This window comes from Anopheles marshallii, chromosome 3 (genome assembly GCF_943734725.1).
Source record: "Anopheles marshallii chromosome 3, idAnoMarsDA_429_01, whole genome shotgun sequence".
Classification (NCBI taxonomy): Eukaryota; Metazoa; Arthropoda; class Insecta; order Diptera; family Culicidae; genus Anopheles; species Anopheles marshallii.
In genome coordinates, this window is record NC_071327.1 from 72,472,059 (window position 1) to 72,487,690 (window position 15,632).

General features: G+C 43.9%; 1 protein-coding gene across 1 annotated transcript in view; it reads right to left on the reverse strand.

The window, feature by feature from the left end:
• The window catches only part of LOC128715775 (homeobox protein araucan-like), a 98,842-nt gene extending 86,698 nt beyond the window's left edge, over positions 1-12,144 (reverse strand). The window contains exon 1 of the mRNA XM_053810690.1: positions 12,040-12,144. Within this exon, the coding sequence (XP_053666665.1) occupies positions 12,040-12,144 (105 nt within the window). The remainder of the gene's footprint in view (positions 1-12,039) is intronic.
• Between the last annotated feature and the right edge of the window lie 3,488 nt (positions 12,145-15,632).

A 15,632-nucleotide genomic window follows, 5' to 3' on the forward strand; every position in this document is an offset into this window, starting at 1 on the left:
GATGAAACAATCACCGGGTTGTCCCAGCCGGGCAGCAGCCCGAGACACACTTAACGCAGCAACAGCAACAGATTACGCTGTAGGTGTTGAAACGGCGAACATCGTTCCAGCAATAGGTTCCAGACGATTGGCGAATGACGTTTGATTATGCATTTTCATATTTTACACCCAATTCCTACACTTGTCCATCTTTGGCCAACTTCGCGCCACCTTTCACATCCACCCGGTGCTGGGTGTTGTCTGCGTCGACCTCGACCTCGACTGCACCGCAATTGATGATGCATTGATTATGTAAATTTATAGGCCGGCCATTGCATGGGGGTCCATCCCGGGCTGTGGAATCATCGTTTTCGGCAGGGAGTACCGCCGGCATAATGTACAGCCAACCCCCGCAAAAGTAGGTGCACGCACCGGGCACGAAGAACTGGCCCTCGCGTACCATTTGCCCGGGGGTGCATTGGCTTCGGTAAAGGAAACAACAGCCCGCCAGGTTCACATGGTCCCACGGTGTTGTGCAAATGGCTGAACAGGCTGTACGGTGGGCCCGTGAAGCTAGGTGGAACCGGCAACAAGTTTCGGACGTTTGGGACGCTCATTAGTGTTTTTCCTGTACGGATTTTTTCGCCCTATCACTCATTTGCATCTCAACCTGGTCCAGCAATTGGCGGTACGGTTTCGGTGGATAATTTGGAAGCGATTGAACGATTGGAGGCGAGCAAAGTAAACCTACCGACCGAGGTGTCCCCAAGGCGATCGTATCTGTTTGTCTGCTGTATGAAGGACGTTTTTGTTCGTGTTGATTGTTTTCCGCAAAACGGCTTAGAGTATGGGCACGATATGATAAGCAAATGTTTGTCAAGGATTTTTATACCGAACAAAGTGTTTTACAAAACTTCCCTGATCAAACTAGATGGGCGAGATAGCAGGGACAAGGTAGAACATGGAAGATCCACTGACCGTTGTTTCGAACAAAGGATGACAATGTGCGTTTAAGCAACTAGATTTGTACGACAATTTGCATGTCAGAATAGAAGTGTTGGCTATTATATTTTGTTAACCTGATGGCACTTATGGATGTTTGCTAAATTTTAAACTATTTATTGTAAAGGCTAGAAACTCGACCGTGCCAATTGGATTTACACCATAAATTCTCGCAACTTGCCATGGATGATTGAGAGTGTGATGGGAAACATTATCAAACCTTATCCTATTTTTCGTGATCAACACCGAACAGACAGAAAGTGTCACGACCACGCCAAACAGCAACCGTGCCCAATGATTGACGAGACGGTTGTCAATCGCGTCGGCCTGATACGGCCCCAGCCGGGAAGTTATTTCTGGCCGAACCTGAACTTGAATGATGGAAAACTGGTGCGCAAACCCACACACACACACATACCCAGGCCCCAGGGAGGGTTGGTCAGAAAATGTCACAAAAATTTACAGCGTCAATTAATCAATACATAAAAATGTGATTTTTATAATAGCCATTTCAACAACTTTACCTCCGGCGGAGAGTTTGACCACGGTGTCACCGTCGCGCCAAGTCGGGGGGTTTTTTTTTATTCTTGCGGTTAGTTGTTGTCTTGTCGCGAACGAGTGGCCGAGAACGCATCAACAATAACACAAAAAAAAACCACGACAAAACTCGCCTCCTCGTCCTCCGAGTGTCACTGATGTGTGCAATAGAGGAAGATGATGAGCCTTAGAGAATGGCCTTCCCATTCCAGCGAACAGTTCCCGAGCTGAGAGGTTAAAGTAAGCAGTTAACAAGCGCACGCAAGTAGGATGAGCGCCAGCTAAAACAAAACCAAAGAAAAAAAAACGATAACTGAAAGACAAACCCTACAGAATCTCCACCGACATATCCGTACACAGTGATAGGGACGACTCGGCAACAGGTCCGAATGGGCGAAAAAAAAGGCAAAAAATAACCATCAATAAAAAATAATATAATTTTATTTGTATGGTCAACATCAACGCAACGATAACAATAAAATCTTGCGCCAGACGCTGCTCGTTTCGGACGGCAGTAGAGGATACACCGGGCAAAGGGTCATGCTGTGGCTGCGAATCCACTGGACCGTAAGCCGTAGCCGCAGTGTTTGGAGTTGTCCAGTGTCCGCGGAGGTGCTGAGAGCACGCTTCAAAGGTAACGAGGGTTTACGGAAGAAGGCGCACATAAAACCGGCAACAGACCTTGGGGAGGATGAGCAGGGAAACAATAAACAAACCTTAAACTTTTATGTTCCAACCTCCACCGAAGGATCCCGGAGGTTGGGATTCGAATTTGGCGTGTATCCACGCTTGTCCGGGAGTTAGCGCCCCGCGCGAACGGAGGGAAGTTTCACGATTTTTATGAAAAGCTACGTCCGCTGTGGCCCATGCGGACCGTCCGGTTTGGCGCTTCCTTAATGCATCCACTTCCACGATCCTTGGAGCGGTCCAAGTGTATTCCTCCCGCTAAGAACGGGGCCAAAAGCAAAAGACAACGACGACGGCGTCTTGCGACTTGTGTTCGCCTCTTGTGGCACGCAAGAATGGAGCAAAGCGGAACTCCGAAGGAAATGCATCGCTTGGGCGTGCGAGCGAGAGGCCACATTCTCAAAACTGGATGGCGCCAAACAATTAGTGGATTATAAATGCCTTCAAAATTCTGGTGCCCCGTTTTCGGCCCCGGGACGTTTTCCACCGTGGTCGGGGACAGCGCGTGTTCCCCGGTTCAGGTAGCGCCGACGACAGGAAGGCGTGACGAGAAGCAACCGGCCGAAAGGCAACTGGACGCTTTGGCAATAGACGCAGGCAAAACGGGCCAAGAAAGTCTGAGCAGACGGGAGCGAAAAAGGGAACAAATGCGTAGGGAAACAAACACTGGGAAGCTCATGTTCACCTTCCGGTGAGGATCCCGAAGATCGACCTTTTTTTCCAAGATGCGCTGGCGTCTTTGCGCCTTTCTAACCCCGCAAGGTGTGTAGGGGTTGGACCGGCACTTGGACGGGATCGCGGCGCGCCCGGCTCGGTATACATTTCAATGATGACAGCAGCGCAAGACGGAGAGATTAATTTGCTTGGTCTCGGTGGTGCTGCTGCTGTCCAGACTGTTGTGTCCACCACACCCGTCTGCTACTGATAGGGATCGTAATTAAGAAAGTGTCCTTCGCCGTTTGCCCAGTGCTTTCTACGGAAGCGCTCTGATGTGGGTCATACTGGCCAAGAAGGATTTGCGTTGCTGCTCCGACGGACGGACAACGGTTTTGTGGATTTACGGAACAGCAGATAGGGATGGTTCGATAAAGCGAACCAGACTGATCAAACCGATGATCGATTACAGGACGACTGCAAGGGAGCTCTTTCGCCAAGGAATGTCGTCACATTCGTTGCAACTGCCTCAGTTTGGCACGACAACAAATAATCCTTTCTGGGAGCTGCATGAGTCACAATCAACCACCACTATTTCTGGAATTCAATGTTTTTGAAGAAAATAGAAAATTTAGGAAATAAATTTGTTATGTTAAATATCTTATAATACAACATGTATAATGGTCCTGTTGCCCTTAATGAATCTTTCGAGATTCTAGAATCGAGAAGAGTCAGTCAGGGGTCATTCAAATCCGGAATCAACTCTCAAACGATTATTGAATCCTCAGAGATTTATGATTCCTCAATGATTCATTGAGATGAATTTGGGAAAATCTTTGAGGTTTCATGATTTTTTTTGAGAATTTACGAATAATTGAATTGGAGATTAAGATTTATTCTGTTCAAAAATTTATTCATAGCCATGACTCTGAACAAGATTCGCCCAACACTAGTTCATGGCTCTAAAAAGGTTCTTTCAACCAGTTTAGACATATTGTTCGAAAAAAACAGTGCTATAAACCGAGTAAAATTCGATCGTTGGTTGATTATTGGGTAATTAAAGCTAATCATATCAGTGCCCGCAATTTATCAACACTCTTATCGTTATTGTGTTGTGCTTTTGCGCTTTAAAAGATAATAATCCGGAGCTGTAACCATTAAATTAAGACAGGGGTCTCCATTCCGGCCCGCATTCCAAGTATCGTTAACAGGACATTAAACCAGGCAGCACACGGCCTGGAGACGGAGCGCTTACAGAATGTGACTTTATTACGATTCCGGACATAAAGTGCTATTTCAACAAATTTTAGTTTATGATGCCCGAGCAAAATTAATAGCGGACCGCAACGTTTTACTATTATTTCCCTTCCGGCCCGCTACCGAAATAACCGTTCCACCCGTTCTCGGGTTGAGAGTGATAAAGGCAGTGGCTGTTACTACTGGCGTTACTCGTCCAAGTTTAAAGCTAGGAATAAGATCGCACCAAATCCTTTTTACTACTAGCTATAATCAACACACACTATAATTGTTTTATGATGCCTTACGCCCCAGTTACACCCAATTTTATTGCCCCCGTTTGCATTGCCTACCTCCGGAAATGGATCTTCTCCGGCTGCTTCCAGGACGGTACAGTCCGGCACCCAACGGCGGTGTGCATTTGGCAAAAGGCAAAATTGGTCTATAAACTGTACACCATGGGGGCAATCGTTCGTCGGGTAACCCTGTAATCAAAGAATCAGTGTATGATTTGTGTTGCACGTCGAGGAGTTATCTAAGCATGCTTTGGCATTACCATCCATCGAACCCGGGCAACAAGTGTCTCGTTATCTTCATCTTAATTGTTGTAGAGTGGTTCGAGCTGCAAACACCATTAAAACATTTTTACCGTGCGCGAACATGTAAGCGAACTTTTACTCTCATTCCTGCAGAAGCTACTCAGAACTTTGGTAACGAAAAAATGGCAAAACACCGTGGAGTTCTATTTCACCGCAAGGATCCTACCGTGAGCAACAAGCACTCAGAGTGGCTCTTCTTCGCCCAAGTGATTTATTGCTCTAGTTCCATTAAATCAAATTATTCACGTTACATCTTGCGCGGCTTTGGGCTGGTACGTTACCGTAAGAGGCATTGCATTTTACTTATCTTGATCGTAAAAAGTACGGATCATAAACACACCACACAGGGACGTTCGTTTTTTGGAACTGGGCCAAACGGTAGAAGCTGCTGCTTCACTTACTTGCACTTTAGTCCCCATTTTGATGGTGGTGTACGAATGTGTGGCTGCGTGTGCATTGGTAGTTTTGGGACCTTTTTTTTTCTTTTTGGTCCAAAAGACGACTAGTGAAGTGACACGCACAGAACGTGCAGAGAAGCAAACCGGCGGCAGTGTGAAGACCGTTAATTTGCGCCTCAAGTATTCGCTATTCGGTAGCGCCTTTTTTATGTTTTACCTCTCAGGGAAACATATCATGTGTTCAACCGTGTAGCAGAATGGCAGCAGTAGTAGCGATAATGCAAAAGAATACTACCCCGGGGTGACTAAAAACAAAAAAATAGGTAGACCCATCACACATACACGAAATATCGTTCTGCTCGCATAATGGCTGCACTTTACTTTTGCGACCGCAGACTCCTGTGGATTTTTTGTGTGTGGAGAGCGTGTTTTTTCTTTTCTTCCGGGCAGCGCTTTAGCGCCTCTTAAGCCGAATAATGTCACCACGGACGATGTTTCCTGCAAGGCGAGGGACGGTCACCGGGTTCCACCTTTATCATGTTATCGTGGAGCGAAGGTAACACACAAAGAATGGTTTTGCAAACAGTGGGAGAACTATTTTGCTGCTTCACACTTGGCTGCACTGTACTTGACTCTTGAACATCGTGCAAGTAAAGAAATCTGTAGCATAATTTGGCAATAGTTTGTATAAAACCTCGATAAAAACAAAACACGAGTTTTCGAAATTGTGTGCAATTATATTAAACGAGCTGTTGGTCTCATCAGCAGCTGCATGTACGATCTCAATGCATTCATAATTAATACGTCTCGTTTATTTATTCGTTTTGACTGCTACTTTGGTGCTTTTTTTTGTATAGATTTCCAACATTTGATAACAATGCGTCCTAATTGCAGACATCAATCAAGCGATTTGGCAGAGTTAAGGCATCTTCATACCGTCCCCACCTCGTTATCAACCATGTTTGAGGACGGATGGGCAAATGTAACGTCGTTTTTATTTGCCATTCGTCATTTCATGAAAAAATAAACACCTTCAGAAGGCAAAAGCTCTACTCGCACATTAGTTACGTATATTGTGCCACTCCGTCGTACAGCAGTACAGCCGAGGTTCGATCTCTGCACGTTTTTGTTCATTTAACGGGTAAATTCCCCGTTGCCGTGATCCGGAAAGTGTGTGTTTGATTTAGGTTGAGTGTTTTTCAATTAGGCCCTTTTCGATGCACCTTTCCGAAAGGTGTGAAATGATAAACAGAAATGAAACCTCCCACATTTCGTGAGGTTATATGCATCCTCTACATTCGGTGCCTGATCACACACATCGTTGGTAGCGAAATGAATCTGCATCAATGCCGCGGTATGTGCATTATAAATGCATGAGACTTTTCCTGTATTTATTTATTTATATATTATTTATCGGGCTGGGTCGCGATATTTGCCGGGTTGAGCACTTTTTGTGACGATTGACACTGTTGGTATGCGAATTTACGAACTTAGTGAACAACAAACAACGACAAGAAGGTTCGAATTTTTAACTGAAAAAGTATTTAATTATTAAACATTATGAAACATTAACATACAGGCGTTGTCGTTTTTTCGTAAATCAAACATCCGATGGTTTGCATTTCGCAGCTTGAAACACGGTGATAGGTGATCGTGTAAGCTGATGCAAAAGCCAGCAGGTTTTTATTCTCATCGGGATAAATGAGGGCAATAATTTTTTATCCCTAGATTTGGAATGGGATTTTTTTCCAGCGTCATACTCACTCAATCCCATTGATCGAACGCAGCCAGAAAACGCAAGCGAAAAATTGGTAGAAAAATAATGCAACCGGCGGAGGGAAATTGAATTATAATTATTGCTCGAAAGTGGGATGCACAAAAATGTATTTAAAGCCCATATTTTATGCATAGAGCAACATGGGCGTCCGTGTGCACACAATGAGGCAAAGAAGATACCGATAGAGGTTCGATCGGGAAAACATAGGCATAAATTAAAAAATAGGCCCCCACGCGGAAAACAAAAGGTAGCACTATAAAGCCAAGCTCGATGGATTGAAATAATCGTTCTGGTGGTTTTTTAACAAAAACCAAACAAAAAAAAAAGAAATGCATTTGACAGAAACCTGTACCAGCAGGAGTATTGTTTGTACAAAGGAAACCCTAGGGGAAAAAAATCCGTTCGGCGAATGATGTTGGGAGCGAGCGGGGTAAAAAAATCTGTTTCGGTGTAAATTGCATTTTTACGCTGAATTAATGGGATCCCGCTCCGGAGGGACAAAAACTATTTGCCCGCGTTTGCAGTTGTAGTGCAACTGCACCCAAATGAGCTTGTACTTATTAGAGGCATAAAATCACAACATGTACCATAAATGGAGGGGTTGAGTGGTGCATGTTTTCCCCAATGTCCGCTGGCTTTAAAGTAAATTTTTAAATTACTTTAAAAATCAAAATATTATAGGCCGTCCATGTGATAGACACAGCATAAAAATAAAATTTACAATTTACTATGATACGGACTTTTTTTCCAACGCTCGATCACCCATTACAACGTATGTTCGTTAGCTAGAAAAATAGTATTTTCCACTCGGATGACACAAATCCCATTTCAATCATGCACCCAAACGGGACATTACAACAGCGACGGACGCGAATTTACCGGCCGAGTGCAAATTAATGTGAAATTAAGCATATTGAACGATTGATGTAATCAAACGACATCTTCCGGCTGAGTGGTTGAGCAAAATTTTAAAATGATTGTCCCATGGCAAAGGTGAAAACTCGGCTCGACACCGGGTTGTGTTTCGGGGATAATTTTTTTTTGCCCACCCCCGAAGCGGAACCCCGGATTCCATTGACGTGACGGCGAGTTATTGACGCGGAAACTACACACGTTTGGCGCACGGGACAACGCGGATCAACGCAGAGATGGACATGGGATGGACCGCGTGTGTGTGTGTTGATGTTTTTTCCGTTTTTTTTTCTGCCACTAACGGGCTTGCCAATCGACCACAGGCTGCCATCCGCACTCAATTAGCAATCATCTGTCATATTTACCCGACGGAGCGGCGTTCCGGTGGCGGCCATTTTAATTAATTTTAATGCATTTAATTTCGCGTTAATGTGCAATTGGAGCATTAAAAAATGGCGACGGTGTTCGTTTTCTTTGTGTTCGGTACAATATTGTCGATCGCTGATCGGACGGGGCTTTATTGAAGTGCATTTGCAATGGGTTGGTACACGCAAAAACAACCTTACTGTCACGTGTTACAAAATGGTGGTCACAACAAAAACAGCATAAAAATCTCATTGAAACACAAAATCAAACATTAAATATGTAAAAATAATTTATTTGGATCATGAAATTCTACATAATTAGGTTACTTAATTGATATTTCAAAGAAAATTTACATTTTGTTGGCTCCACGTACGGATAGAAACATACTCAATTGATTTGGTTTTTTATTAACACGGAACGACAACTTTAAATACTCACAGCAACAAAAAAACACAAGATTAATTAACGAATCGCCTAATAGCCGTTAACTTCATTCGAATGAAGTGTGCACTGTGAAACCCCCAACACTTCATACAATATGTTTCATCCGGAATGGTAACAACTCTTTTTTTTAAACATAAAGTTTCCTTCTTGTACAAAAAACGTTGAATGCTGAATATTGGACCGTTGGGGAGCTGTTGTCAAAATGCTACAACTCTCCCACCTACCAACAGCGCGATGGAACCAAACTTCGGACAGTTAACCAGCTGTGACGCCAGGTTTTTACTATAAACAATTTCACGAGGACTCTCGCATTGAAGCAGTGGCCAGCGCTCCAACCTCAAAATCAGCCTGGAGGTTGAGGTCCAAAAAAACGGCCACACCACACCCATGGATGAAGCAAGACGGTACCACCGGGTCCGGAATGCCAAAAGTTGGTTGGTTGGTTTTGGCTACGGGGACAAGTGTACGTACATGAGCAATAATTTATTCTACTCCTTTTGCTCCTAGCACCTAGGATGCATACGAGTGTCCCGTCGGGTGGGACCGATGATGGGCAGCGTAGTAAAAATGAGCAAGCGGTCGGGTTAGGTTGTATACATCCGGGGCTCAACACAACACTACCGATACAGGCGCATGTACAAATGATGGAGCTGTTTGCGGGTACACCCGGCCGGGTGTATTCCGGGCACCGGTGTTACGCTGAACTTCTACGATTTTATCGGAGAATCGGACATTTACCAGAACGATCGTGGTCAACCGCGTTCCTTGTATGGTTATTTTTTCCCCATACTCCAGCGCACAAGCAGTCACTGTGCTGGACGAACGATGGACCGAGCCTAGGGTTTACGTGGGATCGTCCAGGATGGGGCAGTACATGGTCCTTTTTGTCGTGCTTTGGCGAGTGAGTGGCACTGAGGGGAGGTGTGTGTGTGTGTTTTTTTTAGACCCAGTCCGTTCATTTCGGTCAGCCGATTATTTGCGGGCAAGTAAGAAAGGATAGAGTAGCTTCATTCTTTTTGCGGGTTTCTTTTTTGTTTCGGTAGCTGTACTTTGTCTTTTTTTTGGGGAAGCAACCAGGGAAAACTCTAGCCCTTATGCTATCGAGGTAATTCAGGGTGGCCTTCTACCGGGTGTCTCGCGTCCGGTGGTACAGACTCCCGCACAGGGCTACGAGTACTAGCACGAAGTCAATAAATTTGTTTGCCGACCACAAAACTAAAGTATTACCAATTTCGGAGGAAGCGAACAACATCTGTTCGTAGTTGTTGAGCAGGGTTGTAAACTATTGGTGTGTGAACTGTGGTTGTTTGATTTTTCGGGCCGCCGGGGCAGTAGTACGGCACGGTAAGGCAGAGGTGGTTGGAAACAGCATTGCACGGAGAAGTGTACGTTTGTCTTTAACCATCTTGATTACCGCAAAGTGGCGAAACAAACTATCTGTTTATGTTATTACTGTTGTAAGTTCGTTCTTTATGATCTTCTAATGTATGCACGAAGTAAAGTATAAAGTAGTACTACCGAACATGACAAATAGTATGGAGTATTGTTCTGATTTCAGGGAAACCTTCAATTTGTAACCAGAAATGTTATAATCAAAAATGTTTAATAGAATGTTCATTACATCTCTTAATTTCGGTCATAAACTTTACAACTTCGCTTTCTTGTGTTCTATGTTTTATGAAATTCAAATGAATGCCTCGAAATTGGAGCAAGTCTTGAACTGGAAAACTTGTAATTTGTTTCTTTGCTAACTTATTTGCTTTTTATTGTGAGAAGTTTTAAAATTATTTAGTTCTTCTGATTCTAATTAGATTAGTATTTAGTTCTTAATAGAAATTGAACTTGTCTTGTACCTATTCTTTTATAATTTTAATTAAGATGTACAATAGTTTTGCGAAAATGGAGAAAACTCTGAATTTCCACACATACAATTGCAAACATGCTTTCCCATTATGCTTTGGATGGAATGGGTTCATAATATGCACGAATGTACCAACGTATGATGATTTTTGTTTTAAAATTCTACCCCTACAGCAAGCATGGCACAGCGAAAAGTTTTAACATTTCACCGGCTTTCATTGAGCGGATGAGAATGAAAATGGCTGCTAACAGAACCATCGTATCCGAAAGGAAAAAAAAAGTCCTCCCAACTTTTAAACGCCGGGCCCGACCCGTAAACCCCTTCGGCAACTCATGGTACGGCAGTGCCGTTGATTAGGTTATAATTTGCATCCATGTTTCAAATATTTTGCTCGATGCAGCCATTTCACCATCAGCCCATCGACAGCAAAACTTCATAATGAAGATGCGTAGCAGCAAGTGAGCCGAATGTGCTTGCCGGGAGATACCGGGGCTTGGTAGGGCACACTACGCACTACGGAATATTAATGATCCAAATGGGTTAATAAAAATAAAGTTGTTGAAACATGCTGCTGCCAGGAATGATTCCCCGGTACCGTATTGCCGACGAATCGCTAGCACAAGCGTACGGCATCGGTACCGGTACGGGACGGTACCCCGTTCTCTACTAATAAACTAGGGTAATCACTCTGCCGGTCGTTTCGTACGGATAATCAACAATTTTCGTTCCGTACCGAGGGTGGAAAACTGCTGGAAAATACGCTTACATGTCTAATGCCCGAAGGGATAGCGGAAAACCCGAATCAACAATGTAATGCGTGGATGCTTTCGAGGAACATTGGCTTGCTTAAATGGTTTGGTGCTTTGTTGTGGAATTGTTTTACTAGAAACAGCTCAATTAGTACTCTGTTGGTCGATGGAGTAGTTTTGTGAGTGTGTGTGTGTTTTTTTTTTTATTCTTCTGTTGTATAGAAGTACATCGCGGCAGAATAAGCTCATCATCATGTTATTTTCAACCAATACCATAAAATTGTTTCTGTGTTCTGGAAATTACATTTTACTCTAGAATCATGTGAATTGTGTATGGTGAATGTAATAATATTCCATCAGCATTGGAGAGATGAAGATCACTCTAAAGTTCCCATGTATAGTATTAATATAACTATAACATTAAGAATAAGTCAAAATATGATGGTCAGATATACCTTGAAATTAAGTTGTTGCCACCTTTTTTTTTACCCTTTATTGTCAATAAAAACCACAGCACTGGTTTTATCTAGCACTGAATCCAACCAATGTGCAGAGAATTAGCTTGCGGTCGGAAAATCTACATTTTAACAGACTTTTTTTTAATATGTAACTGCCTGTAGGCACGTTGTTTCGGTCATTTTCCCGGATAATTAGAAACCGTAACACCTGATACTGTCTTATGAATATTGACCGGATTAGAAGCTTTGCATTTGGCAGTGTTACAACTGTGACGGCCAACGGTGGGATTATTTATTTAAGTGGCGATAGTGGCCAGAGCTAATTATCATTCCTTCCCCCATTTTGTGTTGCTACGCTCCCTGTGTATTACTGCACTTACCTCTTGGGGATTAAAATACTCATCTTCCCGGTGAGCTGCATGCATTTCTTGCATGAGCGGATTCACCTCCAGCTCCCAGTTCTCGGTGACACCCGGAATGTCCATGATGGGACCACGATTCGGGCGGAACTGTATCACAATGCAAATGTGTTTTTTTTTCGCTGTCTGATGTCGTAATTTAAATCATTTAACAATTGTATGAACGCATCAAACAAATGTTCACTGGTTACACTTTTATCGGCAAATTAGTAGCACATCAGCATCCATGTGGCATCATTTATATTAACATAGCACACCTTTACACTACAACATATTTTTATCGCTATGAACACCATCCATTAAAAACACACACACACCTTTATTGCGATCAACTGTAAGCAAGCTGTTACCGATGTCTTTCTTGTTCTTAATTTGCACGTGTATTCTTGGGACGCACCTACGGCACCATCACGTTTGCATAACACCGAACCGGACGGACAATTCGCATTCTTGCTAGCTGCCTTACCATCGATGATCATGTCCAAGGCATGTCAACTGTCAACATTCGTCAACGGGTGTTCAACGGGTGCACACTGTGTTGGGCATCATACTGGTACAGCAAAACGCACCCGAACCGCTACTTAACCATTGCGAGCAGATGCACCGCGGCCCAGAAACGATTATTAAGCTGATCATTGCTCGCGATCGCATCACCACCGCACCGGTCACTCGGCCGTATGTTCCATGTGCATTTTATACACGTGATGACACACAATTTATGACGTTTTGTGAAATTATGCCGTGTGAACAAAACAGCAACATAGCTGCGGAAAATCTTGGAAGCGCTGAGTGAGTGGCCTGTCCGTTTCCAGGTTGTTTTGCACGATCAGCAACGAAGCTGTTTTTTTTTGTGTAGATCCTCAACGGAAGTCACTTGACACAGCAGATAACACAGGTGAAGTTGGTTATTTTCGGAAAAACTATTTATGTTTGACTTGCTGGATATGCAATTTAGCACTGAAGGCTAGCCAATGTGACTCATTGCCGCAGCTCACATATGCTGTGACGTTGGGTGGCCCGATGCTGTGACACCGAGATCCTTCCTGTGCTCGTTGTGCACAGTGGAGCGAGAGAAGCAGTGGGCAAGCGAGGGAGAGCTGGCGGAGTGGGAAGGGAATCCGTGCGTAGGGGGTCGGTTCGTTTTGCCTTGGCACAGGCGCCCAGTGCTGGTGACTCTGGCTTGAGTTGAGCGGAGTCGCTTTTCGGCTTCGGATGATGTCCCGAGGCGTACATAAACGCAACGCTATATACCAAATCGAGCGATTGTTGGCTCGGTTCGGTTCTCGTTCGCTCCGATGCTTTCGGTCGCATCCTTCGCACGTGCGCTCGTGCAAGCAAGGCTACACTGAAATGACTGAATCCTCCCGCACGGGTGCTTCTGCTGAACCCGCGCGCTCCTGTACCGGTGCTATCGGGTCGAGCGTGCCGTATCCGGCCAGCAACCGACTACTGTCGCTCGGAACGTGACCGTGTACATAACTCGTTATCCAACCGGACGGCCGTTCGCCTGCGATGGCTCACTCACATGTGGTTGACACGGTGTACCTTCCGCTGGACTTTGGGTCTTGCACGCCTTTGGCAGCATGTCTGCATACTCTGATCTCTGGAATTGAGTCCACATTACAATCACACAACGAAACAGTTTGGCGAAGGCACAACCCTTACAGAGTTTCAATAATTGTCAAAATATTGAGAAACTATAAAGACATTATCCAACGCACCAGTTTGTTCGTTAAAGTGAACTCAATGGCTTGATGAGAATAGTGAAAGTTAGATATTATAGCTTGATTTAGTGGTAGTTTCAATTATGTTATTGAATCGAGATATTTTTTATAGCGATAAACAGGCTTTTACTTGAAAATTTTGAAGAACAGATGGACTTTCTCAAAGTTATTCTTAAATTTAAATTAACTTATTCTAGTTTATGTACACTAAAATCAACAATATATTACTTATGATGTTGTTTACTCTCGAAGTATGTGAGGTGAAATTTAAATTTTTATGAAACTCCGAGGTGATTTATTTAATTTTGGGCGAACTTTAAGCTATTATTGTTTCTAATTCCAACTTTAAAACATGCAGAACAAAATCTAGACAATTCCAGAGGTAAATGTAAGATTGGTATTGTGTTTCGTACACGGCACAAATCCTTGGTCTAGCTATTATTTCCATTTTTTTTTGCTAAATCTTACACAACTCCACCCGTGCTCGGTTGCTTGCAGTTGTACACGCATCTATTCACCGCTTTCCACTGGTTTGTTTATCTTGTTTTCTTCGCTATCCCGTGCCATAAGCTAACCAAAAAATATGTTCAATACCTGTTAAACACGACCAACTCTGTTCCGCCATTCCGCAAAAAGGCTTCGGTAGAAATTGCGCAAAACAACATCCAAAATAGTTTGTTAAGTTAAGCTGAACAATACACTGCGGGGATACTGCGGCACCTAATGGGAGTGGAAAGATCTAGCGAAACAAATGGTGTATCTTTCCCCAAGCGTTGCATTCACAAGTGCAGGACGCAGGGATTTACGGATGCGAGTGTCTGCAAAAAAAAAGAACAAACCCGGTACCTTGCTAATAAAATAACCATTAAAATATAAAATTTCACCTTCCGGCGAGAAGTTACTGGACAGGGTGGCAATATAGCTCGTGGAAGCTGTTCAACAACAACGCCACTAAGCTGTTTCTTCAGCTGACAGCGAGGGGTTTATTTTTGTTTTACAAGAAACACAAAAGAACACATGAAGTTCATGCTTTTTTCTTTACATTACACTAAGCCAAATGTTTTACAAACTGTTTCAGCACAGGATGAACTAGAATTGCATTGAATTTCAGTGTTATCCACCTTGCTACACGTGTGTTTTGAGGTTAGCTTAGAGTCTACCGAACTGGTGCCTTCGTGTCACACTTGCAACATAGCCCAACAAAGCAAGGCATTCTGATGCCGTGAAGTCATCAAATCGCCACCAGAACTTGCCATTAACTTAATACCCTTTTATGTGCTACTTAGCGCGTACCTGCACCGGAAAATAAATGCACACCCGGGAAGCGAGCCGCTCGAAAGGATGGTCAAAAATATTCCCATTCGTAGCATCTAAGTCTTTCGGTCGCACGGCGTAAGCAATCTTTCGCGACAAAACCCCGGCCCAACAGGAATCAGCACCACACCAAAAAGGCGAGCGTGGTGCGTCGTAACAAACACGGTAGAACAACTTGTCTTATGCTGGTGCTGACCGCATCAATTTGTATTTTTAATACCGCTATCGTAACGTCTATGGCCAATGGTCTTTGGTTTAATAAAAAGGGGACCGCTTCCGCATCGTGGCCCACATGTTCGCCGCACTTATCTGTTCTACCCATTTTACCGCACAAAACGTATACGCACTCTACTACTGGCTACCCCCCGGTTTTCGAAACGGGGTCAACAATCGTAGGCGCCGCGTATGTTCTAGGCGAGGCAAAAGTGTTTCAAGACGGCGGCGTTCGTAATATTTACCATTCATTAAACTGCCTCTTACCCTGTTTACAGCGCTCGCCAGAAACGCCGAAAGGGT